Genomic DNA, 26,366 nt, shown 5'->3' with positions numbered 1-26,366 from the left:
CGCGCTCGGGGTGGCTGGGGGTGAGTCGCCTATTGTTTATTCTTTTGTTTGTTGATTGCTGTTTTGGAGTGTGTGTAGGTTAGATCCAAAAGGGGACTCTAGACTCAAGAGGTAGCGTTCCGGTTTCTGCCTTAATCATGGGATAGGGAGTTTGCACACTTATCCCTAGCTCTTCTTTCTCTCTATTCTTTTCCACAGTTCTTTTGCTAGGTTTGTGCCCTGTACTTGACATCCATACAAGACCACTGGCTGCACTGGAGTTTGGAAAAAAAACTTACTCCAATTCCTGATATTTGAATTCCCTCATTTTAACTGTAAGCAGAACAAAGCTTCTGATATTTGAATTCCCTCATTTTAACTGTAAGCAGAACAAAGCTTTTAAGCCTCCAAGTATCCTCTTTTCTACACATAGATAAAAGTTCCCTGAGATAGTTATCGCATCAATTCATCATGCTCAATATCCACAAATCTAAGAGCAAATAACTATGCATCAAGAAGCTTAGTGGAGACACCTTACTTTTTTCCTCCAAGGTTTTGTACGGACGATCTGTACGGACGACGATTGTACGGATGGCGTGCTCCAATGGGAATGCAGCGTACAGACGGAATGCAACAGGAGGAGGAGCACGAACTATCCGGGCAGGAGGAGTTTGGGCTGGGAGCAGGAGCTCAACGAGGCTCTGATACCAAATGTGAGTTTTGGGGAGAGAGAGAGAGAGAGCAAGAGAGAGTGAGCTGAGAGCTGAAAGCTTGAAAGCTTAGTTGTAATAGAAGAGTGTGAGAGTACAACTGAAAGAGTGAGAGATAAGGTTTTGTCCTAGTGACAAAACCTTAGTAGTCACTAACCATAGTTAGTGAACTAACTGCGATTAGGGGGAAAAACCTCTTAAAGAGGGAAAAGTTCCCCTAACTAGCTTATTATATTACATTGGTCACTGCTGAATTATATCTATAATTCTAACAACCCTCCGCTGTGATATGTAAGAAGTGATCGCTGTAGAAGCCTAGCTTCATTGGAAGATCACTCGGGCCCAACCAAGTCCGGAATGTGTTTAGCTATAGTAGATCCTCACGGATAGCCTGGTTGACCTCGTGTGATAGGAGGGGAGAGAACGGAGCATCCATGCTGTACTAGAATGGAGGTAGTCTGTCCATGTGGAGCCCTAGTCCCGCAAATTCTCTCTGTGTGCGTGCATACCAGCACCTCTGGAAGATCACTCGGGCCCAACCAAGTCCGGAATGTGTGTAGCTGTAGTAGATCCTCAAGGATAACCTAGCTGACCTCGTGTGATAAGAGGGGAGAGAACGGAGCATCCATGCTGTACTAGAATGGAGGTAGTCTGTCCATGTGGAGCCCTAGTCCCGCAAATTCTCTCTCTGTGCGTGCATTAGCACATCTGGTCTCCCCTTGCTGCAAGTGCCATAGAAGAGGACATTGCTAGCCATGGTATCCTGCTACGCCCGGAGGTGTAATCCCCATACTCCCTGACCCTGACTCGGTACAGATACGTCATGACCTGAAATGCAATGAGACATGAAATCCACCCCAGCATGGGTTTTCCCTGGTTTGTGAATAATCTTGAAATTGAATGCATTTGTAATTGTCCTAGAAATCTTGTCCTAGATAATTGTAAGGTTTCACGAGAGAGAGAGAGAGAGAGAGAGAGAGAGAGATTCCTAAGGCAATTGTTGCACTTTTTGCCACAGATGTCCCAAGGAGGCTCATCGAATGGAAAGCTTGAAGCTGAAAGCAAATATAAGCGTACTGTATCAGGACAGCATGTTGCTGTAAACAAAAAAACAGAGATAAACTGTACTAGGCACTCGTTGGATGAAGTTGTTACAATGGTTATCGACATACTGACTCTGTATGAAACAAAGGTGAGTTCCTCTTAGAAAATTTTCTTGTCTTATGATGTGGAAAGGATGTGTTCTAGCCTTGGTGTGTTCTGCATGGGATACTGTCCGAGGGAGCTCGTTGTAAAAGTAGTAGTTGATCGATGATGCTTATAAGCTCTTTGGAAAATGTTACTTTCCACCATTTTTCTTGTTGAGGTGATTATTCAAAGTCCAAATTGGTGAAGGTTGTAGAGTTTTTTTGTTATTCTCTTTTGTATGCCATTAATAGGTCCATGTGTTTGCTGTGCTTGATAGTGTGAATACTGTGGCAAAGTTGGAGATGGTGTTTTAAGGATGTCAATGTATTGTCTTCCTGGACTGCTCATATGTTCAGAAAATATGCAACTGATGCACTGTGTATGCTACAAATCAGGTCCTGAACTCATTCCTAGCCTTGGCAGAGTCGAATCTGTTGAGACCTTACATGCAAAAGGCAGTGCAAGAGGTTGCTAAGGCATGCCTGTCCCTTGAAAGTCAAGATGCTGCCCCTTCTAGTGCAGGTATATTCTTTGAATCTTTTTGCTTGCTCCTGAGCAGCTTACTGTGCAACAGAACAGTCACGTTTTTAAACAGATACGCTGCCATGCTTTATTGATGCCATGGGTAGGTGGGAAGAACCCATGTTGTGAGTGAGCTTCATCTGTGTATCTCATCTAGAAGAGGGCACAATGTCTCACATAGCACATATTTGCTACAATACTTGTGGATAAAATAAAAATGAACTTCAGTGTGAAGCGTGGGTTGTAGACCATAGGTCAAAGTAGGAAGCCGATGAGACTTGGAGTAGGCATCAATTTGCTGTGCAAATGCATTGAATGGAGGTCATAGGATGCTAGGCTACTGATGGTAGTAAGGCACCACATCTGTAGCGAACTGAGCTTGTCATTAAGTATAGGCCATCTGGATGTGGGGAGGCTTAAAGGACTTTAGGCAAGGGCCAATTATGGTAAATGAATTTTAGAATTAGGGGTCAGTTGAGTACAAGCAAATAGAAGAATAACCAAACGACTCTAGAGTTGCTTGGTTTTGAAGTGAATCTTAGGTGGCTGTAGCGGTATGTGAGTGATGGAAGGCATGTGACAAGGGTGTGTTCGTGAATGCCTGGGTATGGCTGGAAAGTGAATCTTAGGGAGGGAGAGAAATTAACGGTCAACATTTGGCGATCACTCTAGTTGAGTGCACATGACACTGAAAGAGAGGTGAGTTGAGTGCACATAGATTTTCCATGCTTTCAAAGCACAAGATGTGCTTGATGTTGGGATACATCCTATTTTTGGAAATTCATACCAATTGTAGCACAAGATGTGGAGGTTCCGAGGAACTATGTAGTTACCGACATGTGGATGACAGAGGAGGCCATAGCTAAAAAAGAGAATCGCCGCACAGGCAAATGACAGACAACAAAGCTGAAAGGCTCCAGTGATATTAGGGGGAAAAAAAAGAAGTCCTCTCAATTATGGAAGTGTATATCATTGTGATAATCTTTCCCAAGGCTGTAGCAGATGCTAATATGAGTGATGAAAGGCATGTGACAAGGGTGAATCATGACAAGGGTGTGTTTGTGAATGCATGGGTACGGCTGTAAAGACTGGTGGCTTTGACTTATGATTTTGTAGCTTCAATTTTTTTCATGTTGAATCTTGGGTAGGCACATGAAACTAATATTTGTTATCAACCGAGATGTGCTTTGAGGTTTGACTCTCAGCACCTTATTGTCCACATGCCCTGTCAAAGACAAAGCTTGCAACATGCAATGAAGATTATACATGCACAACGTAGCTTGAATCTGTTGCTTACCATTGAAATTTTAACATTATTAATTCAAGCTATCCTCCATAGTGTGTCCCACTAGATTGTGCTTTGCAATGGGGCCTGTCCCTTTCATGTCTGCAGTCCATGAGACAAGCTTGCAAAGGCTCTCCTCTCAGCTCATGCATTTTCTGCTCCAAAGGTACCAATTTAGCTCTATGAATGAGATCATATTCATTATGTTCATGATGATGCATGCTCTATCTACTAGCAACAATCATGGCCCGCCATGCTCTATCCTAGTAGTGAAGCAGTTAATGAAATAGTAGTAGTTATTAGATTGAGAACTTCAAATTGAATTTCTTTGATGCTTCCCTTATAAGGGGGTTATTACAGTTATTGATACAGTTATTGAACTTCGTCTCTGTCGGTCCCCCCTGAGGAAAGCTTGTGATAGGTCAGACCTCAATAGGATGTGCTCTGGGCACTCTCTGTCTTGCGCGTGGTCTTTGCGTTCCTCTCTCGGCGGCACAGTGTCGGCTCTCTCTGCTGATCCAGGCTGCCCTCATTTCAGCTAGCTCCTCCTCCTCTATTCCGCTGTGCCTTGGAGCTGACTGAAAATGTATAAGAGTCTGTGACGTGTCGTTGTGCCCGGTCAGCCTCTATGTCCTGTGGTCTAGCCGCCTCTTGCTGTTTTCTAATCTGTCGCATAGTGTCTCCCTGTGCTGGCGCATCTCCATCAAATAGAGCCCAATGCAGACCTGGTCATGGAAATGGATTAGTTGTGATAGTGGACCGAAGCCACTCCCCTCCAGGTAGAGATAGTGGTAGCGTCCCCGGATCTCATAGTAGGCTGGGCAAGCACAAAGAAAATTCTCCTCTGTCTCAACCACCCCCAACGTACATAGCATCCATATCCTTTGCTCTTGGGGTATACCTGCAGCTGTCCCTGCCTCGATCCTCAACTGATGGGACAAAACCCGCATCTATCCAATAGCAATCCTCAGTGCATGTGAGACTCCTCTGTCCTCGAGATACTGGGGTTTGATGATGAATCCCTCGTCTGATATTCTCAGGAAGTGGTCGTGGTAGAACTGGATCTTGTTTTGTGTGTGTGTGAGAGAGAGAGAGAGAAAGAAAGTGTATTATTGTCCACGAGAGAGAGAGAGAGAGAGAGAGAGAGAGAGAGAGAGAGAGAGAGGTCCCTGTATCTCTAGATCCACCACTCCTCGTCATCTATTCCCACTAATCCTTGCTGCCCACTTGTTTGGCTATCTCCTCGTCTATACCACTATGTCCCGGGGCAATCTCGAATGCGTAGAAATGTGTGACATGTTGCTGGGCTCGGTCCAGCCTTGTCTCTCGTGCATAGTCACCTCTTGCTGTTTGATTTGATGCAATAGAGTCTCTCAGTGTTGTTGCATCTCCATCAGATAGAGACCAATGCACACCTGGTCATGAAAGTGAATCAGTTGGGAGGGAGGCCCAAAATTGTGACCCTCTTGAAAGAGATAATTGTACCGTCCTCGGATCTCATAGTAAGCTGGGCAGAGACATAGGAAATGCTTCTCTGTCTCCACCTCGGCTAGCATGCATAACTTGCAGATTTATTGCTCTCTAGGTGTGCCTGTGGCTCTTCGTTCCTCGATCCTCACCTGATGGGACAAGACCCGCATGTGTCTGATGGCAATTTTCAGGGAGTGTGAGACTCGTCTGTCCTCCTGATGTTGGGGTCTATTATAACTCTAATTGGAGGATACTCTCAAGAAGTGGTCGTGGTAGAAGTGTATCTTGATGGGAAACTCCTGGTCCCCCTTCCAAGTCTTGAACATATAGCTGGAGTAGATCGTACTGTATGATACAGCTGATCTTATCATACGGCACCACGGGATCAGGGGCATCCAAGCTGTACTGGAAAGGGGGGAGACGACTGAATACTTTGACTGGCAAACCATCTGGATATGCGTGCATATCAGGCCATGTGTCACATGCACCCCCACCTGGCTACATGGACAAGTGCTAGTAGATCCCTAATCTAGGTAGTCTCTCAAGCGGTAGATCAGTCCTTGTTTATTTGTACCCATTGGAGAACTCAATAGGTTAGTGTTTCTATATTAGGGTTTAGTTAGTCTAGATCTCAGCCTAGGGTAGGAGCCCAGAAGGACCCCCAAGGGCTGGCCTAAGTGAAGAGGGCAGGAGCAGGCAAGGTAGGAGCCCCAAAGGTAGCTCCAAAGCAAGGGAAAAGGGTTTGGGGAAGCGCCTTCTATAGGCTTCCCTTTGCCCCTCCCTAGGTAGCGGCTTTCAAAGACAACCAGCCAGCCAACCAGCCAACTAGCTGGTGGGCTGATTTAGGCTGGCCAAACCAGGCCCTTCCAGCCCCCTATTTAAAGGGGGGCTTGCAGCCCTAACTCCTCATCCTATTCCTTCAGCAATCAGCCTTCCTCTCCAGCCCAGAGCAGCCCGTCCAAAAGTCACTACAGGACAGCAGCAATTCCAGGAGTCCCCAGTGTGATTGAGAGGGTGTCCACGCAGCACGGTAGCCAGGCACTGAGTAGAGGTTTGGGGTGCTTTACTTTTCCAAATTTCAGCTCTTTCTTAGCTCTTTTCTCAGCTCTCTCTTAGCTCCACGTGCTCAGCTTTCACACAGTTTTCTCAAGCAGTTTCCGTCCTCTCTTCACACGTCTCATTCACATAGCTTTGCTGCATGCCCGTGGAGACAAGCCTCTTTGATAGCCTTGTACAGTGGTCTACATTGACGGTGTGGGGGCAGCATTGGGCCTTGGTCATGGCTGGTCTGTTGTGGGTCAGCTCTCAGGCTGGTCTGTTTCCAGGAATTCGTGGTTCAGCTCTCAGTGTTTGAAGGGTTGGAGTTACATTCGGTGCTCTCTGAAGAAGTGTCGTTTATATTTCACAGTTCTTGAAACCAGCCTCAAGGCTAACAAGAGGGTGGTAGAACACTAACCAAACAAAAGCCGTCACAATTAATACTCAGCAAACACTCACAGAGAGAAAGGGGGAGCTAGAGCGCTCCTGCTCAAGTACAAAGACCCAAACTGACCCCAAAGCCTTGGCGCCCCTTTCGGTATTTCTTTATTAATTGAAGAGTGCGACAAGGAGATTACACTGTGAGTACCAACTCACTCACATTCAATGCTCTTCCCTCACTCAGTAGGCATCAATATCACAACACATTAGCCCTGTGGGGCTCTGCTATCACACCCATGTGACCATAGGAATCCATACTCAGTGCAAACACCTGCATTTAACATGGGAGCCATTATCTACAGCCCAAGCAAGGCCACACGCTCCCGAGTCATTCACAAGTGTTCACTGATCCCCTGGGATACCCAAACAATGGGTGAAAGCATAACTGAGCTGTCCCTGGTGCTCAAAAGCACAAACAATATCTGCAAGCATACATTGTGATCTCCCTGCCAAGCAAGTCTCTTCAAAAACCAGCCCAATGCTTACAGACATTCTCTAAAAAGGATAAATGCAATGAAACCACCAACCAACAGCTCAACCAAGCTCATTCATGAGCTATTTGCACACCCACATGAACCCAGAGCATGCCCTGTCAAGCTGAAATGTGCTTCCATTCAGGCACTCACCCACAGCCCATATTCAAAGGGCAAAAGAGTGGCTGTTGTACAGCCCATACAACCACGAAGCCAGCACTTAGAAATCTATGGCCGTTAAGCAGCCCGAATCCCCCGTAATTCTTGTGCAAAAGCTGCCTTTTAGAACCGTACAGCCCACGTTGGTCGTCCTTACTGTTCTGTACGTATATGTACTGCCATCATTAATGACCCCGTACACTCGCAGGAGACCGTACAGCCTACCATCATTGCTTCCGTACAGTTCATACATACCTGTACCGTACGACCGCCTTCAATAATCCCGTACAGACTGTCCGTACAGTCCGTACATCAGCAGCTGCCTTTACTGCTCCCTGCAAGTCTGCCAGCCCCTTCAAGGCTCTTCCGTGCTCACGGCTGCACCCGGCTCCATGAAAGCTTCCGTACCTTCTCCTGACTCCAGCCCGCTCTCGTTTTCAGCGTCCACCTTTCTTCACGTGAAGATCCCGTCGCCCCTTTCTTGCTCTAAGGCCTTCCAAGACTTCCTTGCCAAAATGGGCCTGCATCATGATGTATTCCGCTTTGAGCTTGCTCTTGCGGGTTTTTTCTCTTACTTAATAGAAGTCTCTTTCTTGAAAAAAAAAAAAAAGGGCCTGCATGGGCTTGCCACGTGGCAGTCCATGCCTTCATTTGCCCCTAGGCCCCCTCTAGTGGGGCCTTTTTAAGAACCCACCAATGACCAACCTTAGTTCTAAGGTTCTTTGGGCCCCTCTTGGCCCTAGAACTTGCACACCCAAGGCACAATTCCCTAGGGGTAAACTTGCACACCCTCATCCCGTGACCTCGCCACTTGATTCCCGGGGTCGAGGCCACAAGCGAGTATCAAAACTCACGTGAGCCCTTGTGACAATTCTCCAAATATAAAGTGATTTCTCTCCTATTTGGGGAAGGGGGACCTCAGTGGGTACAAGAACCCAATTTGGTGTCGTCTACATTTCTCTAACCCTAAAACTCTCTGTTTTCCTCTTTGTGGTGCGTACGCATATGCCTCGCAATAAGGGTGGAGGTCTCGTTGTGATTACACGATCATTGACTGTTGCATGTTACATTGGTATCAGAGCTTCGGTCTTTAATTCAGCTTAACTACCGCGAGTGCTTGGTTTTGCTGAGATTTGGAAAGGATACACAAACTAGCATCATGGAGCAACAGAGGAGAGATGAAGAGCAAGAGTTCGACCACTAAGAAGAGAAAGAAAGTCCGCTACCGCTTAGTACTCAGGAAATGTTAGATGCTGAATCTGAAAGATTGATTTGTTGGTGTCGACCTACAGCAGTAAGGTTATCACACTGTCTTAGCAGTTAGGCATGTCTAAGACCAACAAGTTGAATTAGTTCATTAGGGGGTTGTACTTCAATATTCATTTCCCTGTCCAGGACTTTGGCCCACTTACCTACGAGCGTACGCTTACCCTGGTTCAAAATCAAGAAATGATGCTGAATGGGGGAAAGCCTAAGCAAGTCCAACCACGGGCTAAAGCCCTGCAAGAACAATTTTCAACCCCAGCGGGTAAAGGCTTTTAGGAAAAGTACCAGCAGTCGTCTGGTGGTTAGGAGTCTAAGCCAAAAATAACTTCGGATGAAAAAGCTCAAGCGAGCATCACGAGAGGTTACTTATAGCCAGACGAACAGAAGCGGTACCACGTAGAGCATCGTTGGTTCCATTACCTCCATATTGCAAGGCATGGAAAGAAAGACTGCCCTAAGTGGTTGGTCAAGAAGGCTGCAAAAGCGTTGGCTTCTACCGTCACCATTGCTTTGGCTCTCCCAGCCTTGCCTACCCTAGCTACAAAAATGCCATCCCATCGGTGGTCTTTGAAGATAAGGAGGGCATGCTTGACGAGCAGAAGAAGACCCTCATCAGAGCCTATGGCAGAGCTAAAGGGCAATGGTTTGTTGTCTTATTTGATATGGGGAGTTCAGAAGATGCTATCTCCCTCAGCTAGCCAAGAAGATGGGGTGCATTTTAGTGCCTCATGAGCTTGCGGTGGACGGGTTCATACACGGGCTATGCACTCAAATCATACACAAGGCCAAAAAATTTCATTTCACGGTTCAGGCGATATCTTTTTAGCAGGACTTCATGCGACATGATACTGGGGATCCAGTGGTTCCAAGAGTACTCTTCTCTGCCTGATTGGCGGCATGATTCCTTCACAAATGTTGAAGGACTATTTGAGCCGACAAGTATCTACAGGGATAGAAGCATCCCTGGCATTCCTTTGATTTTTCACATCCAAGTAGCGCGAGCTGTTCGCAAAGGCGCGGTGTATGCACTGGTGTATGTCCGCTGCGAGCTGAATTTAATGCAGCCAGCTCTCATTTTGGGCACACCATGGCCGATCTTATCTAGGAGTATCAAGATATCATGCTCTAGGATGATCTACCACCACAGCTTTTGCGTCACAGACTCGAGGATCATCACATCGAGCTAGTACCAAACTCTATCCCTCTCAGTAAGTTGCCATATTGATTGTCTAAATCTATGGAGGGATAGTTAGAACAATAGCTGATTGAGTTGTGGCCTGCTGGTATTGCGATAATTCTTTCTATCTTAAATGGTGCGTTGCCCTATCAGCTAGATTTGGATTTAGATGCTTGTTTGGGAGAGACTCAAATGAAATCGTTTAGACTTCACAATCAGTTGTAGCTTGAATGAAGAGATTTGGACTGCTTTTTGATTAGCCTTCTTCTTTAGTGCTAGCCTTCGTCATGGCTGAGTTTGCCCTTCACCTCCGGAGTGCCGACAGAAACTCAGTATGAAGACTTTGTATAAATGGATGCTCAAGTATGTGTGGGTGTGTGGATTTGTATGTGTGAGAGCATACTTTTATACTATGGTCTACACCCACTGTTGGGCGCTGATGACGTCAGTGGGGATGTCATAGTAGCTAGTCCCTGCTATGCGAGCTCGTGTCCTCCATTTTTTTTGGGGGTATTGCAATGCCGACAAGGCCTAGCCAAGGGTTGAACTCACGCATACTCACACACACCCACCCGCCTCAACCACCAGGCTAGGACCCCATTGGTCAAGTGTCCTCCATTTTTGGCGATAATGCTGTGTTCTTCCACTTCCTATCAATAGAGCATCCACTTTCACAAGTGTGGGGGTCCTTTCCCTTGTGGACTTCTTCCTCTCCACTACTCTAGGAGATCTTCGTCCCAAGAGGGAGGTGTTTTTGCCACGAGGTCTGGTAAGGTTTTCTAGTCTAGTTCCTCTCATCGATGAGGATTGTTAGTTGGAATCTACAGGGTCATGGTGGTGTACCTCATCGCTGCCGAAGGCAGCTGATTTATAATCAGCTTCATCCAGGTGTCATTTTTGGTCCTATTAACATTCTCTTAATTCAGAAACACAAGGTGGATGTTAAAGATTGTGCAAATTCAGGTCATCCTTTTTGGTCTCTTGCCTTGGGCATTAGGGGAGGTACAACATGTCCCAAAAGCCTGCTGGCCCTATGCCTTTGTGTATGAATTGATCCCTCTCTCTAGTACCGATGCGTAGATCTTGGCCAAATGTATGATCAATCATGAGGGTACCCAGTGTCTATGGGATCCCCTTTCTGTATTGGCACAATGGTGGTGGTACTCAAAACAGGGGGATGTCATAGAAGCTAGTCCTTGCTATGCATGATGGAGTTTATGGTTTTCAACCTTATGAGTGACTATCATGAGATTGAAGCTGCACTATGTGTTGTAATTCTAGGGGATGAGTTTGGGCATGCTATTGGATTCATCTAGATATATGCTTCTGCCGTATTAGCAGGCATACAAATTTCACCTTGTGAAGTTTTCTCCATGTGGCGGCCTATTGATATTGTGATAAATTCTTTCTATCTTTAGTTGCTCTATCAGCTAGATGTTCTAATCTTTTTTTTTTTTTTGCTTGGATGCTCATTTTGGAGAGACTAAAATGAAATGATATAGTCTTCACAAGCAATTGTAGCTTGACTGAAAGAATGTGGGCCACTTTTAGTGCTAGCCTTCGTCACAAATAAGCTTTCCCTTCACCTCTAGCATGCCGACGAAAATACAGTACGAAGTCTCAAGTATGTATGGGTATGTGGATTTGTACGTGTGAGAGCATATGTTTATACTATGGTCTACACCCATTGTTGGGCGTTGATAACATTAGTGGGGATGTCATTGTAGCTAGTCCTTGCCATGCGTGATGGAGTTTATGGTTTTCAACCTTATGAGTGACTTTCATGTGATTGAAACTGCACATTGTGTTGTAATTTTAGAGGATGAGTTTGGGCATGTTCCTGGATTCATCAATTTCATCTAGATATATGTGCAAAGTGCTCAGTCCATAGCTCGGTGGCTTCCCTCAGAGAGGAGTCTCCCCTCCTCAGAGAGATCAGATCACCTCGCATTTTACGGCATCCAGGCGATGTGAAATTCGATGTGCCTTGGGCATTGTCAGGTGTCCCAACGCTCGCTCACATATGAGGTGATATCTCTTCTCTCGGCACTCATCATCAAACCATGGATTTTGGGGCATCTTCCCAAGCTGGGGGGCATACTGCAGAGTGAGTCGTGGCATCCTGAATCATTGATACAACGGTGTTTGAGGCATGGGCGATCATCTCCAAGGGAGGTCCATAGCCCATGAAATAAGTGGCTCACATGGACTACATCAAGGGCACGATCAAAGTGTATCTGGATGCGGAGGGTGGCGTGAGTATCTTGCCCTGTGGTTGGTATGGTGCTCGAGATGCTGAATGCTATATAGGAGTGGTCAAATGTGAGTTTGGGGGGTTGGGGTGGGGATAGTAAGGTCATGTACTTGTGATACAAAGGTTGGGGAGCCCATCAGTAGCCCACGGTAGTCGTCCCACCTCCATTGGGAAACAAGTGAACCCTTTAGATAACGGTTGTCTATGAAAACTATTGTATATGATTAGGTCGGGTAATGCCCCTTACTCAAGCAGGTGTCGTCCATATCCTCTCAGCATCTTCTAAGAGTCTCACTATCCTTGACTCCGCTCCATCGACATTAAGCTTTATTAAATCTTAAGCTAGTTTGGGCGGGTTATATCGATAGAGTTAGGTTAGGTGAGTAGGTTTAGTTAGGCTAGTTAGCTTGGGTTAGGATTAGTTAGGGCTAATCTAACCTTAGCTAGGTTAGATAATAGGTTTGGTCAAGTAAGCCTAACTCAGCATCCTAACTGCCCTGCCCTAGAGGTCTTGGGTTAGTGTCCTAAGTGTCCTAGGTGACTTAGGGAACCCCCTTCCAAAAAAACAAAAAAAGAGGCCCTTTACAGCCCCTTTACAGCCTCGTCTTCGGCCATTATCTTGAGCCTCTCCATCGATATTTTGGGCAGCCATACCTGTCAAATTGGAACCAGAGTTTCAGGCCTTTACAGCCCATCCTTACCAGCCCCTACAAGGCTGTTTTCAGCCACCTTCTTCCACGCCTCTCCATCATATTTCAGGCTTTGAGATAGGCAGGAATTGACAGCAATCCAGCACATGTGCATGCATTTGACAGAGTGGTACAGCAACAAAGCTTTATTACACACAATGGGACAATCAAATGCCTCTAGTTTTGGGCAGCTTATGCAGGGCTTTGAGCAGCGAGCAAAAAGCTCAAGGCAGCTTCAATGTGAGGAAGTTTCACAGCCCAATGGAATCCTTTTGATTACCATTGACAATCCGTTGTACCTCATTATATTGGATGTGTTGCATCAAGTATTTTCTCCTTTTGGGCTTATTGAGAAGATAGTCATGCATCAGATTTCAGGTGGTCTTCAAGCTGAAATACAATTTGCATCACAAGCTAGTGCATGGCAAGCATGAAACACATTGCAAGGTGGGGATATATATGACTGTTGTACCTTACACATTCAGCTGTTAGATTTGATAGCGTTGTCTTTCTATACTAAATGTGGAGAGACAGATGCCATAGAGCAGCCAGTTGTTGGAGCTATGATGCCGAGGGGAGTGATGCCAAAGGCTATGCAACACCCTACATATGAGGAGAATGCAGTCAGCGCAGCCCAGCCATGCTATGCATCCTTAGTACACAGCCAAATCGTGTTTTAAAGCGGTTGACGATGCTTCCGTATGCAAGACATAAATTTGGTGGTTTTCAGGCTGTAAATACAAGAGGTTTTTGTGGGGATAGCTGCTCAAATACAAACAGCAGCCCACACAATGGAAACAGAAATGGACAGCAAGAAAAGGGCTGTTATATCAGTTTGCAGAAGCAATACATTGCTCCAGATGATGCCCTGGAGTTCGGCATACTAATGGAAGACACACCTATATGCAGGGTGATGGAACAAGCCTACATAACCGCTCTAATGAAGCATAATGGATGAAAAGATAGATGATGAGCCAAGCAATGATGAGCGAATATGTGATAGAAATCAAGATGGATATTTTGACCAGCAAGGTAAGGACTTGGATGCGCTTACACTTGATACTTTTAGGCATGCAAACTTTTAGGACAGTTTTTGAGGCGGAGGTGAGTATCTAGCATTGTATGGTCTCCGTAAAGGAAGAAAATATCGAAGACCACACAAGTGATAGGAAAGGATGCCAAAGTGAACTTACACACAATGACGAGGAGCAGCTTGTGCAGCAAGAAGAAGATATGCATGATAGTTTAATCCAGAAGCTGCATCACAATACATTCAGGAGTATGACAGTCGACGGCAGAAGGAAGATGGCTGTTATGACACTATAGAAAAGGGGCATGATAGTGAGCATTCCTTGCACAACCACATAGGTCTAAGTAGTTATTGTCTCCAGGAGTACATTGGTGCACAGCAAGATAATGCAGATATGCAACTTGATGGAAAAGGTGCACATGGAAGTGCTATTGCAGGAGACCAAGGTAAGTCTATAGTTGGGGATAAGGCAAACTTGCCACAACAGAAGTTGAGGATTGTGAAGGACAAAGGCAATCAGCTTCTTTCCGAGGGTCGTGATCTCATAGGGCATGATAATGCTACATCCTTGTCAGTAGAGCACCAAGGTACACTAATGCATGGGGTTTTTACTACAACCCCACACAACATGCATTTTAGGCAACAAGCAAAGTATTTATTACACAACCAGCCAGATCCTTCCATCTGTGGGAAGCCTATAAGGGAGCAGTCCACTAGGATCTTGGCCAAGGGAGATTTCAGCCAGAGACTCTTCCAAGGGGTGATATCCTTGAATTACGTGCATGGGATAGATGCTGGTCTTCACTATTGCCATTTGGCACATCCCATCCTTGTGTGATGCTTTTGGGAACGCCTGTTCCTCTAGCATTTAATTCTCAGCTCTGTTTCAGCACAATGCTTATGAGAGAAGTTGGCCTCAATCTCAATTAGATAGGAGGCTTTACATAGAGTCTAGACCACCTCAAATGCAGCATGGGCAGATTTATGTGGAAGGACACCATATGCCCAATGTACACATGGGTTTGCAGGGTGAGTGGGACCTTGATGCTGCATTGTCAAATCTGCACCATGCTTACATGGGCCTATGATCTGAGGTCAGAGATAATTTGTCTTTCTTATATTATGGCAGGAGCTTGGTTGGACAAGTGTGTGGTAGACACTTAAAAGATAGTCTGATGGACCACAAATTCACAGGAAAAACCAAGAATCCTTCTAAGAAGGAAGAATGGCTCTCAGCCTTGGAGGGATATTTCAAATTATATCCGATGGATGACGAGGGCAATTTTCTTTATGATGGCATGCACCATCACACCTGGATGAAGATGAGGATTTCATCTTGGAGGCCTTATACATGGGCAGCTTTTAAAGACCTCATAGGTGTCATGGTCAGAAGGAAAGTACAGCAGTACAGCTCAAGGTTGAAGGCCTTACATGCGAGGACTGAAGATCCCTGGAATGTTGAGGAAGCACAAGAACTTCTGGAACTGTTTGAGCCTGAATATAGCATCTGTAATGAACAATTTATTGCATTTGGGCAAGACAACATAGCCAGAGATGCAGTGAATATATGGCATAGCAATGAATGCTCCCAATGTAGGCAAAAGGGGACAGCAAGGCATAAAGAGGTGTGCAAAGTAGTCTCCATGGAGACAAGCAATGGCTATGTGATTGTGGAGGTTCTTGATATGAGCATGCTAGGTGGGATCAACGCTTACATGACCCATGAGATGCCACAACATTTAGGGCAAAGAAATTTCCTACTTTTCCTTTTGACCAGCAGGTGGCCTGTATTTATTCTACAGCAGAAAGTTTTGGAGTTCAAGCACCATCACTTGCAATTTTGAGGAGAAGGTTAGGATTATTAGTACTTGGGGGTGTTTGCAAGTTAGAGAGGTCGGCCTGTAGGCTGCCCGCTGCCCCTGTTTGTTCCGCCTGCTGCCCCCTCCTCCTTGCCGCCCTTCCTCCTTGCCTTGCCCTCGCCCACGCTCCACCTCGCCCCTCCTCCCTCTCCGCTCCGCCTTGCCTTCCCCGCTCCACCTCCGCCCCCCGCCCTGTCCACCCCTCCCTCTTCCGCCTCCTTGCCTCCCAACCCCCTCCTTGCCGCCTCGCACCTCCTCCCGCTCTTTTGCCCTCCCGCCAGCGTGCCCCCCCTCGCCATTCCACCTCCCCCCCACCTCCTTCTCCTCTTCTCCCGCCTCTCCTGCCCTCCTTCCTCTTTTTCATTCCTTCCTCCTCCTCCTCCCCTTGCTCCCTTCTTCCTCTCCTCCCCTCTACTTTCCCTGCCGTCCTTCTTTCTCTTCCTTTTTTCATTTGCCTCCCTGCAGCGGGAGCATTCGTGCTTGTTACTGTGAAAGAAAATGTTGGTGGTGACCTTTGGTTTGGCCAGAGGGGCTCTATGGCAGCACCCTCGACTCCCACAGCCATTAAAGTTCTTCTTTCCCTAGCTGACAAGCAACAGGTACAGCAGGCAGTTCATTCCCTCCAGGACAAGGCGCTTGTGGGCAGAATAATGGGCCTCTCGCCTACACGAAGACAGGTGCGAGAGTGGATCCAGGCGAGCTTGACATAAGAGGGCAACCAGATCCAGGAGGTCACCATCTATGGATGAGGCGTTTTCCTCATCCAGCTGAGCTTCCCTGTCACCGCCTCGACACTTGTGGAGCAGAGCCCCATACTCTTTGGCCCGCACCTTGTCTACCTCTTCCCTTGGTATCATTGGTTCACAGTGGAGGACATGGATACAACACACCATGTTCCACGGTTTTCGGTTACACTCCGCTTCCTAGGGCTCCCCAAGGAGTATCGAGCCATCCTCCGTTCCATTGGTCGGGCATTTGGCACAGTGCTTGAGTCCCCACCAGAGACGACCGCCTCTGTTCTAGTAGATGATGGAGACCCCAGGATCAGACTGGTGGTGGAGAGCGTGGAGTCCCTCCCAGAGTTGATCCTTCTCGAGACCTTGGAAGGGGGCACACTTCGCCAGAGGGTGGAGATCTCCGGGTTACCAAGCTAGTGTCATCGATGCAGACAGATGGGTCACCTCACCAGAGATTGCCCCCGTGGCCTCCCTTGTGTGTCTCCCCCCCTTCCTCCACAGAGTAGGCAGAGTTAGTAGGCCCGAGTTCAGCGCCCTCTCAGGCAGGAGCATTAGGAGTCTCAGAACCCATGGATTACCCCCTTGGAAGGGAACTCGACACAGGTTAAAAAGAAAAAGAAACTAAGCAAGCATGCCCACAAACGCCGCAGACAGAGGGCCAACTGCAGGGAGTGGGACAGGGTTGACCGAGAGGCCTCGAAAGAGGAACAGCAGGGGCCTCCCTTCCTCCTCTTCACTTCCCCCTCCCCCTCCAGGGTTCCTCCCACCCCCGTCCCCCCCCTCAGTCCCCCCTTCTATGGTCACTCTCACCACCCGTCCCCCGTCCTCCTGTCTCCCGCGTCCCTATCTCTCCCTCCCCCGTCGCCCTCCTCTCTGCTTCAGTAGCAGCTTCTTTTGCTTCGACACCCCTGCCATCAAGCAAGGGAATGACGACACCCCCTTTTGCTTCCTCATCGCAGCACCAGGTCCGCTCAGAGAGGGATCCTGAGGGACGAGGCTCGTCCTCCCAGCTAGCAGCTTCCAATCTCCAGCCTGGGCGTCCCTTACCGCGGGACTTCTGGAGGTTAGGACGTTGGAACTATATGGAGATTCCAGACTCATACCCTCTACCATTGGAGGTCACGCTCATGGTCCTTCAATCCCGACAGGGGGGTTTGATCAGTGCAGTGGGATCTCAGACACACCCCGTTTGGAGATTTTTGTTTGCCTCCACAGGGTTGGAGAAGTGGTCCCCAGAGGTATTTGATGCTATTTTGAGTAATCAGATTATGCTCGTGATGGACGAGTGGATGGGACCACAGGGACTAGATCTTTGGTACGCCCATGGCATGGAGGTGAACTTTCTGCTGAGCTTCACGCGCGAGGAGCTGGTGTGTGGTTTGGCGATAGGAGTTATTAGATTGCCGATGGAGGCAAAGGTGGAGCAAGCACACTTCTGGCCCCTCTAGACATGCGCGGAGTTTTTCGGAGTGGAAGCCTCCTTCATGATAAAGTGGGCACGGAATATCGGTATTGAGTCGGTATCCACCCTAGTACGACGCCGCACAGACACTGACTACTCGCCCTCCAAACCCCCGACAAAATCACACAAGACAGTCTTTCTAGGACAGGCACCCACTCATAGGAGAGCCTTGTTCCCGACTCCCCTGTCCTCATGAGCTGGACCATAGTGAGTTGGAACGCTCCACGACCGTGTTCGTAGCCAGCTGCAGTACCTGATGCTCTGGCAGGAGTTGCAGAGGGCAGTGGTAGGGCGGGCAATGGACATCCTTATGATTCAGGAGCACATGTTTTCAGCAGCAGACATCAGACGATGCCATCACCTTCTCCCAGGGAGAGGTCCAGAGGAGTGGTCTCCCGCAGTAAGACAGAGCGGAGGGGTTTGCATCTTAGTCTCACAGACTTTGGCTTCAAAGGTCTACGATCAGGGTGAGCTCATTCCAGGATGGGCAGTTTGGATGGGAGTTCGGACGGGAGAGTCCAAGATTGGAATCTTGAACGTGTATGCCCCAGCGTGTAGACAACACCGCCCGACTTTTTGGAAAAGGCTGTCAGAGTGTCTTCCGGATGTTGACTCTTGGATTGTTGGAGGGGACTTCAACAACCTGGGGTTTGGGGAAGACAAGCAGGGCGGCGCCTCGTTCTCTGAGATGCCAGTAGCATAGCGTAGTACCTGGGAGCAGTTTGTTTTCATGATCAGTGGCAGAGACCCGTGGAGAGAGCCAGTGTTTAGTAGGACTCCTGGCAGCCTTCTCTTCTCCTTTGGACAGAGGAGAAGACAAGGCTGTCAGAGTGTCTTCCGGATGTTGACTCCTAGATTGTTGGAGGTGACTTCAACAACCTGGAGTTTGGGGAAAACAAGCAGGGCGGCGCCTCGTTCTCTGAGATGCCAATAGCAGAGCGTAGTATCTGGGAGCAGTTCATTTTCACGATCAGTGGCAGAGACCGGTGGAGAGAGCCAAAGTTGTATAATGAGCCTCAAAGACACACTAAGGGGCCTATTAAGACCTTTGAGCAAATATGAATTTGAAAGCCACCAAAAATCTAGGCGTATGAAATCACTCACTCCGATCTATGCCAAGAGAATTAGGAATGAATGTTGGGACAGATTTGAAATATGCATAGTTTCTAATTGGAAATAAATTCAGTAAATATGAAGACAAGATCTGAGAGATTTGTTGAAGATTAACTAGAATCTAAAGTTTGAAATATGAGTCCAAAACTGAATCCCCCTCTTTGAGAATCCACCACAAAACCAAGAAGGTGAGAAAATTTGAGTTTGAGGAGGCAACCTGCCAAGAACTCATCATAACATGCCAAGCTCCCTTCACATGAGATGTTCAATCCCAGTTATACATACATACATACATACATACATACATGCATGTGCACACACACATACATACATACACATACATTCATACATACATATATATAAATGGGTTCAATCCCAATTATAGATATCTATTAAAATGCTTACCTTAGCTCCTCCATTTTGGTTTAAGGCTATGGTAGTATTTTGAGCATCTGATGTGACCCCTCCTCTCCCTCATCTTTTAGTACAAATCTCAATTGAAATTTAATCGATACACAATAATGAACTTTGAATATGAGCTTTATTGCATGATGAATGTACAACTACAAGGCAATGAGCCTCAAAGACACACTGAGGGACCTTTTAAGACCTCTGAGCAAATATGATGTTGACACTAGTGAGACTGAGTAGCTACAACGCAATAACAACAAGGCGATGAGCCTTAAAGATGCACAAATCTCTTAGCACATGAGTAACATGTTGACACCAATGAATGAGAAGCTACAACACAATGACCCTAAACTTGAATAAATCCTTACAAGAGGTTGAATGACCTCACAGCGCGGCAGCGCGCACCCCAGCTTCTTCCATGTAGGACCTGGAGGCCTACTTTAGCCCCTCACTGGGAGCGACCTTGAGATGGATGGGAGTCTTGATGGGATACACTAGCAGATGATCAGAGTGGTAGGACGTTTGGGGAAGGAGTGGCACATTGATTCTCCTAGTATCTCAGAGGAGGACGCCTCTAGATGGCACCTCTAGTTGTGGGAGGGTAGACCCTTGAGGGAGGTCCAGTGGGACTCGGGGGAGTGGTTCTGGCCCTCTAGGGGTGGCCTAGCTGAGACGATAGATGAGGTGTCCTTTTCCTACACGGATTGGCAGGAGACTGCAGATGGACTCATCGAGGTGGACTCCCTCGAGGGAGAGACACTAGGTGACCCAGAGAGTGCCTCGAGATATTCGCTCCAGGTTGTGGACGAGGTTGTGGTCCAGCTTGCGGTCGAGGAAGATTTCATACTTCTTCTGGTTGGTAGCCCACAGAGGCTTGCCCATCGGCCCGTGGTTGGAGCAGATGCGAGTGGAGGGGCAGTGCCATTGTTGCTCAGATGGTGTCCTGGAGACTATCCCGCACTGCCTATGGAGCTGTCGTAGCGCATCGAGGATCTGGATGAGAGCCCTCAGGATCATGACACGTATGCAGAGCCTTCACAGAGACTACACCTGGGGGATGGTGGCTTGGTCGATAGAGGGAGGACACGCGTTTCAGATTGATGAGACTTCCCCAGCCTACCGGATACAGGGTCAAAGCATTCAGAGGATCGCACTCCACGAGGCAGTCCCCCCTAACACCCTAGCTCCTCCTCCTCCTAGGGAGGACAGTGTTTGGGAGGTGGTAGCTAGCATCACGGCTTGGAACATTTGGGTGGCTCGCTGCAGTCTTGTGATGGGAGAGCACCCGGTTCCACCCTCGGCTACCTTGGTTGCCATGTGGCAGGATATCATTTACACTCTACTGTCCACCTGGGAGCGTGGGACTCCAGGCTCCAGGGCGACTATTGAGAGGCGTGCTCGTTTTTGCAAGGCTTGGCCTGCAGGTGTTTTCTACATCTTCACTCCGCGAGGGATTCGCTGGCTGTATAGTCCCCCCACTTGGTTGTTAGCCCCAGTTCCAGAGATCCCCTAGGTAGTGAGCTGGGCTTCTCTGGAATAGGCCAGTTTTCTTTCTTTCAGCCTTTTCTGGTTTTTTCATACTCAGCGCCTTCAGGGCTGTTGTCTTGTATGAAATCTTTCAAGCATTAATAGAAGGTTCCTTCCTTTGGGAAAAAAAGAAAGTTAGAGAGGTCAAAGGGGATAAGGAGTACTATATAAGTACCCTCCCCTCATGTGCAATGTACTTTTGATGTGACATCTAATCCTATCTACTCTCCTCCTTCCTCCCTCCTACTTGCTGCAATCTCTCTCTCTCTCTCTCTCTCTCTCTCTCTCTCTCTCTTCTATCTCCCTTTCTCTAATTTGTCTCCTACCCCTTTTCTAAATCTCCAGTGGGGTAAAGCCCAAAATTTGCGGGGGGGAGAGAGAGAGAGAGAGAGAGAGAGAGAGAGAGAGAGTTGTGTTACCATCTTCTGGAGGCCTTGCGAGCCTATGAGACAAATTACAATCACAAAAGTAACCCATACAAGCCATTGTGGGCTGAAGCGAAGGGCTCGCTAAGTTCCTTTGCTGCGTACTAAGCAAGCTAAAACAAATACAACATAAAATAGTACTCAAACTCTAGGTCAAAATACATAGCCCAGTGCTAGGGTGGCTCTCCTACAAGTTGCGAAGATATCTCGTATCTGTGTCTACCAGGTCGTCTCTCTCGGCAGTGGGGGCCGTAGTCTACGTGATCTATGTATCCGGCGGGCCACATCGATATTGACCCCTCTGGTTGGGCAATCCCCTCTGAATATGCATAATATGACTCACGTTATTGAGTCCCTTACAAAAGAAGTCACACTTGGTCTTCTTAGCATGCAATTTATGAACATAGCAAAAAAATTATTTAAGCCAAAGGGCATTACGAAAAACTGATATTGACCTTTTTGAGTTGTAAACCTTGTGTTGGATTCGTCATTAGGATGAATCCACCTTGATGATACCCATAACATAGTCATCTTGTTAAAGTACTACGCTCATTGTATATGATCAAAGAGCTCATCAATGCATGCATAAAATACTTTGTTTTCAGTATTGACCTTATTCAAGGCACGATAATCTATGCATATAAGCACATATGCCCATCTTTCTTTTTAATAAAAAGACTTGGTGCAGTCCAAGGAGAACCAATGTGCTGAATCTGCCGTTTCTAAGGTACTGAGACAACTACTACTCTTTACTTAAACGGTAGGGTATTTTGAAATAGAAGAAGCTCTTGCTCCACTATCTCTATCCTATGATTTATTACTCTTTCTAGAGATAAACCATTAGGAAGATCCTAAGAAACACATAAACAAACTAATGCAATAAAAATTCAACCTTTTCATGTTTCTTTTCAACTGAATACAAAGAACTTTCATTAAGAAAAACAAAATCACAAAGGAATACTTGGAGTTCATTGTGCTCACAAAATGCTCCAATTGCATATTATTAAGGAAAAGAGCATGGGGGATATCATGCTCAGTCCAAAGATACTGTTCATCTTTTTGGAAGGTCATAGAGTTATTTAAATAACTCCTTTGTAAGTATGTAGTATGGCCCAACCCATAGAGCCATTCCATATAAGCACATAGGCCCATCTTTCTTTTTAATAAAAAGACTTGGTGCAGTCCAAGGAGAACCACTGTGCTGAATCTGCCGTTTCTAAGGTACTGAGACAACTGATCCAATTGCATATTATTAAGGAAAAGAGCATGGGGGATATCATGCTCAGTCCAAAGATACTGTTCATCTTTTTGGAAGGTCATAGAGTTATTTAAATAACTCCTTTGTAAGTATGTAGTATGGCAACCCATAGAGCCATTCCATACTCAACACTGCGTTAGTCTTGTGAAAATGCGTATTAAAAATTAAGGGTATCTTTATATGGCACTATCATTTACCATACTCAACCCTCTTCCCATTAAGGAGTCCATACATCCTTACTAGATCATGACACCGGATTGCTACATGGATGAAGTAATGAAGCAAGAATCCACACATCACTTATGGAAGACTTCAACTTGCTCATATTCATAATATTGAGAAATTGACAAGACTTGTACAGTATGGACTTGCTTCATTAGTTGTCTTCCCTGATCAAAAGGGGTATTATCACCCTGAGGCTGATTAGGGCAATTGGCTATATGATCTTTGCAGAAGATTCGAAACATAGCCAATCTTTCATAGCCTTCCTATACTGGTCAGGAGGGAACAAAAACCTCTTACCTATAGAATCATTGTACAATTTCTGAGGACCTAAGGATGTAAAGTTTGCATTTCATTTAAAAGAAAGCTTTTTCGGCTAACCAAATTACTAATTGAATTCTCTAGAGACTGAATTTTGAATTCAGGATTCGGGAATTCACTATAGGGAATGCCATAGATCTCATCACTAGGCTCAAGCTCTTCTTGCAAAAGTTCAGGACTATGGGCTCGAGATTGGGTCATTGATGGATTTTGTTCAGCATCTAACATATGGCGCACTTCATTATAAGCCCATTCAGCACAAGTGCATGAGAGGATTGCATGCTGGAAGACAAAAATTAGTGACCATTGTCTTAACTTCCTGACCCAAGGCATCCCCTTCCCCAGGGGTAATGTTATTATTGATGTAACACTGCCCTATTATGATACGATCTCATGGAGTACAAATAGTCATATTGATCTTCTAATATTAATGCCATATTGCTTGGCAGATCGTCATTCTCCTAGGCTATTAGAGCTCTCTACAGACATTGGAGCTCCAGCGTTTTGGGAGTGTTTGTAGATGACCATATTCATCCACTTGCTTTCCATCATACACGAGCTGCTGTAGAGTATCAGAGTGATTGTGGGCCTGCATGCCTGAGATTTGGCCTTGATCAATTCTTAGCACAGATTTGCAATGTGTTCCTACCGTATTTGCAGGAGAAATAAGTTTAATATGGTTACTTTTTAAAGAACCACATCAAGTATTGGCCGCCCTTGATAAATACATGGATGTAGGTTCATATATGGAAGCACGAGAGACGTCTCTGTTACTATCCATTTGATTGTACCTGTCACCGATTGGGGAACACACACATCTGGTTTGTCATGGTGTATTATTTAGCAGCTTTCGTTTTTGCTAGTCTTTTAAATCTGTATTTGCATTGTCTTTGTGGGTGCCATTTTGCAAATCAAGATACTGTGTGTGGTGCTTTTCAAGTGCTCAATTGTGCAACGATTCCTGAGTTTTTATTCAATTCTTCAGTGATTAGTTCCAACGTCTTTCTTGGAGATGCCAGATCAACATTATTAATTGCTAGAAGTGAATGTCAGCAATTAATTTGAAGCTTCTAGCTTTCTTTTTGTCCGATTCTTGTTCTGATGCATCTTACTTTGTGTTCTTTTCTTTCAGTAAATCTCCTGCTGGAAAGGGTTGTTTTTAAGATTTCTGAAGAGAATATACCAGTGTATACCTGCAGTACTATGCCTTGTTTTTGATGGTGCACCTTACTTTGTTTAGTTTTCTTGCAGTAAATGGCCTGTCTCTAATCAAACGGTTGTTTTTTAGAATTGTGAAGAGAATCTACCAGCGTGTGCAGCACTATTGTACATGCTGTGTTGTTTTGTATGTGTATATTTTGTGATGCATTGTGTCCTTTGCAGTCCAAGTGCTGTATGTGTTAAAAACACAAGTCACACGACACTTCATACTACGGCTTTGTACGTTCCTGCGTGGTGCAACCTTAAAAATCAGCAGTGAAGAGGACTGGGTACCAGTTTCTACTATTGATCGTGCTGGCTCACATTTTGCAATTTCGGCACTTCCACTCCGGTTTCAAGACTTGCTGATATCAGCTATGGATCAGATCAAACAGTGAGTAGTGAAATTAAATACATGTTTTAAAGAAAGGCTTCCTCACACATCTGATATTTTGTAATATGTGAGCTATTGCATCGCAATGGTATTAATCTCTTCAACATCACATTGGTATGAATTGCTCTTACATCATAATGAGTAGATTGACCGAGAAGCTCAAATTGGAGGCCTTTGAGGCGCATGACACGACTATACAGGTTCGCCAGATGCAGGACACAGTCAAGTCAACTTTTTTTGAATGTTTTTTGTCTTTTCAGGGTACGTGTGCTCCTGGATCTAGTCTTTCATCTTTGTCAGTGCTGAATTTCATTTGTCAATGGACTTGATATTATTAATTTGATTTAGTCAAGCAGCTATGCCTTTCTAGTAGTGCAAACTTTTCATTCTTTCTCTATTAAAGCTGATCAGTCTCTTTATTTTAATAGAACCTTGGGTTGTAATTTAAGGATTCTTGTCATGATCAGATCATCTGGATAGACTTGCCAATGTCCTTGCACAGGATTGTCAGCTTTTAGAAAGTGAAATGCTTGGACAGGCTGCCATAGAAGATCACTTTGTGGGGCTTCAAGCAGGTGTTGAAGTTGTGAACCCACACCAGAGACTACTGATGGTCCTAAGCAACGTTGGGTATTGCAAGAGTTCACTTCTTGCCGATTTGTTGCAAAAGTACAAACATATCTGGTCACAATATAGGTAAGGCTCATTCTGCTGAAGAGCCATCCACGGGAGTAGGAAAGATTATGTGATCCTTTCCATTGGCTGTTCTTTCAATTCTGCATATGCATTCACGGTTGTTTGATCTGCACAGGAGCTTCTCCTATTGCATTTTGCTAGTTATTTATAATAAATTTGACTTTTTGCAAAAAACGTTTTTTGGCAAAAATAAAATTACTGCCGTTATATCTTGTTCCTATTCATAGCATTGAGACCTCTATCCGAGATCAGGTTTATGAATGAATGACCAAGGAAAGAAAGATCTTGCTACAAGACTACTCTCATTGGTTGATGGATCATCTCTCGAAGGTGTGTTTAGGAACTTAATCAACCTCATTCTAAAATGCTCTCCGCCTTGTAAAGCACCTTATTGAAGTTCCCTGGCTCATGGTGAGGTGATTCGGAGACAAGCACAACAAGCTTACCTTTTGAATCACATGTGCAACTAATGACGGAGGGATCTATACATACGTATGTGGATTACTGTATTACTTGATGACTCCACACATAGATGATAACTTTGACAAGCTGAAAAAGAGCAGCAAGACGGATCTAAGAAGCGGCTATCATGCTTCAAAATATCCTTACAATGGATTTATGCATGACCTCTAGCTTGTTTGTGTTTCTTGCATGGCCTTTTTGATTAAAGGTGCTCCATATTCATTACCTCCTTTAGTTTAGTGAAGGCAAAAAGAGCTGTGAGATTCGTTGTGATCTGCTTCTTTTCTTGATGCCTTTGAGCAAGATCATCAAGGGTATGCAATCTTTGAAAGATTCTTGATGAATTTGTGCTATGCAAGACATATGCCCATAAACATATGCAATTCTTGCATATTCGTCAGAATTCCCCACTCTATGATCTCTTTGACCTTGGTTGGATCTAGCTAGATTCTTGAGGCATTGATAGTATACCCCTGGTAATGAACTTCTTTGGTTCTTAAGTAGAGGTGGCTAGCCTTGAGTAGCTTCATCGTTTGGCGGAGGTGTTGCTTATCATCTAGAAACACAAATATACACTTCCCAGTCAATGCTTTGAAAA

The 26,366-nt window shown here is 45.8% G+C and overlaps 1 protein-coding gene across 1 annotated transcript in view; it reads left to right on the top strand.

Moving 5' to 3' along the window:
* The window catches only part of LOC147903233 (exocyst complex component SEC5C-like), a 115,462-nt gene that overhangs the window by 33,645 nt on the left and 55,451 nt on the right, over positions 1-26,366 (top strand). Inside the window, exons 12-16 of the mRNA XM_087373001.1 lie at positions 1,708-1,881; positions 2,273-2,399; positions 24,400-24,610; positions 24,756-24,871; positions 25,078-25,306. Of these exons, the coding sequence (XP_087229127.1) occupies positions 1,708-1,881; positions 2,273-2,399; positions 24,400-24,610; positions 24,756-24,871; positions 25,078-25,306 (857 nt within the window). The remainder of the gene's footprint in view (positions 1-1,707; positions 1,882-2,272; positions 2,400-24,399; positions 24,611-24,755; positions 24,872-25,077; positions 25,307-26,366) is intronic.

Source organism: Dipteris shenzhenensis, chromosome 3, assembly GCF_047967505.1.
Source record: "Dipteris shenzhenensis isolate YYH24624 ecotype China chromosome 3, Dip_SZ_1.0, whole genome shotgun sequence".
Lineage (NCBI taxonomy): Eukaryota > Viridiplantae > Streptophyta > Polypodiopsida > Gleicheniales > Dipteridaceae > Dipteris > Dipteris shenzhenensis.
The sequence above is the reverse complement of the archived record's forward strand: the minus strand, read 5'-3'. Positions and strand labels throughout refer to the sequence as shown.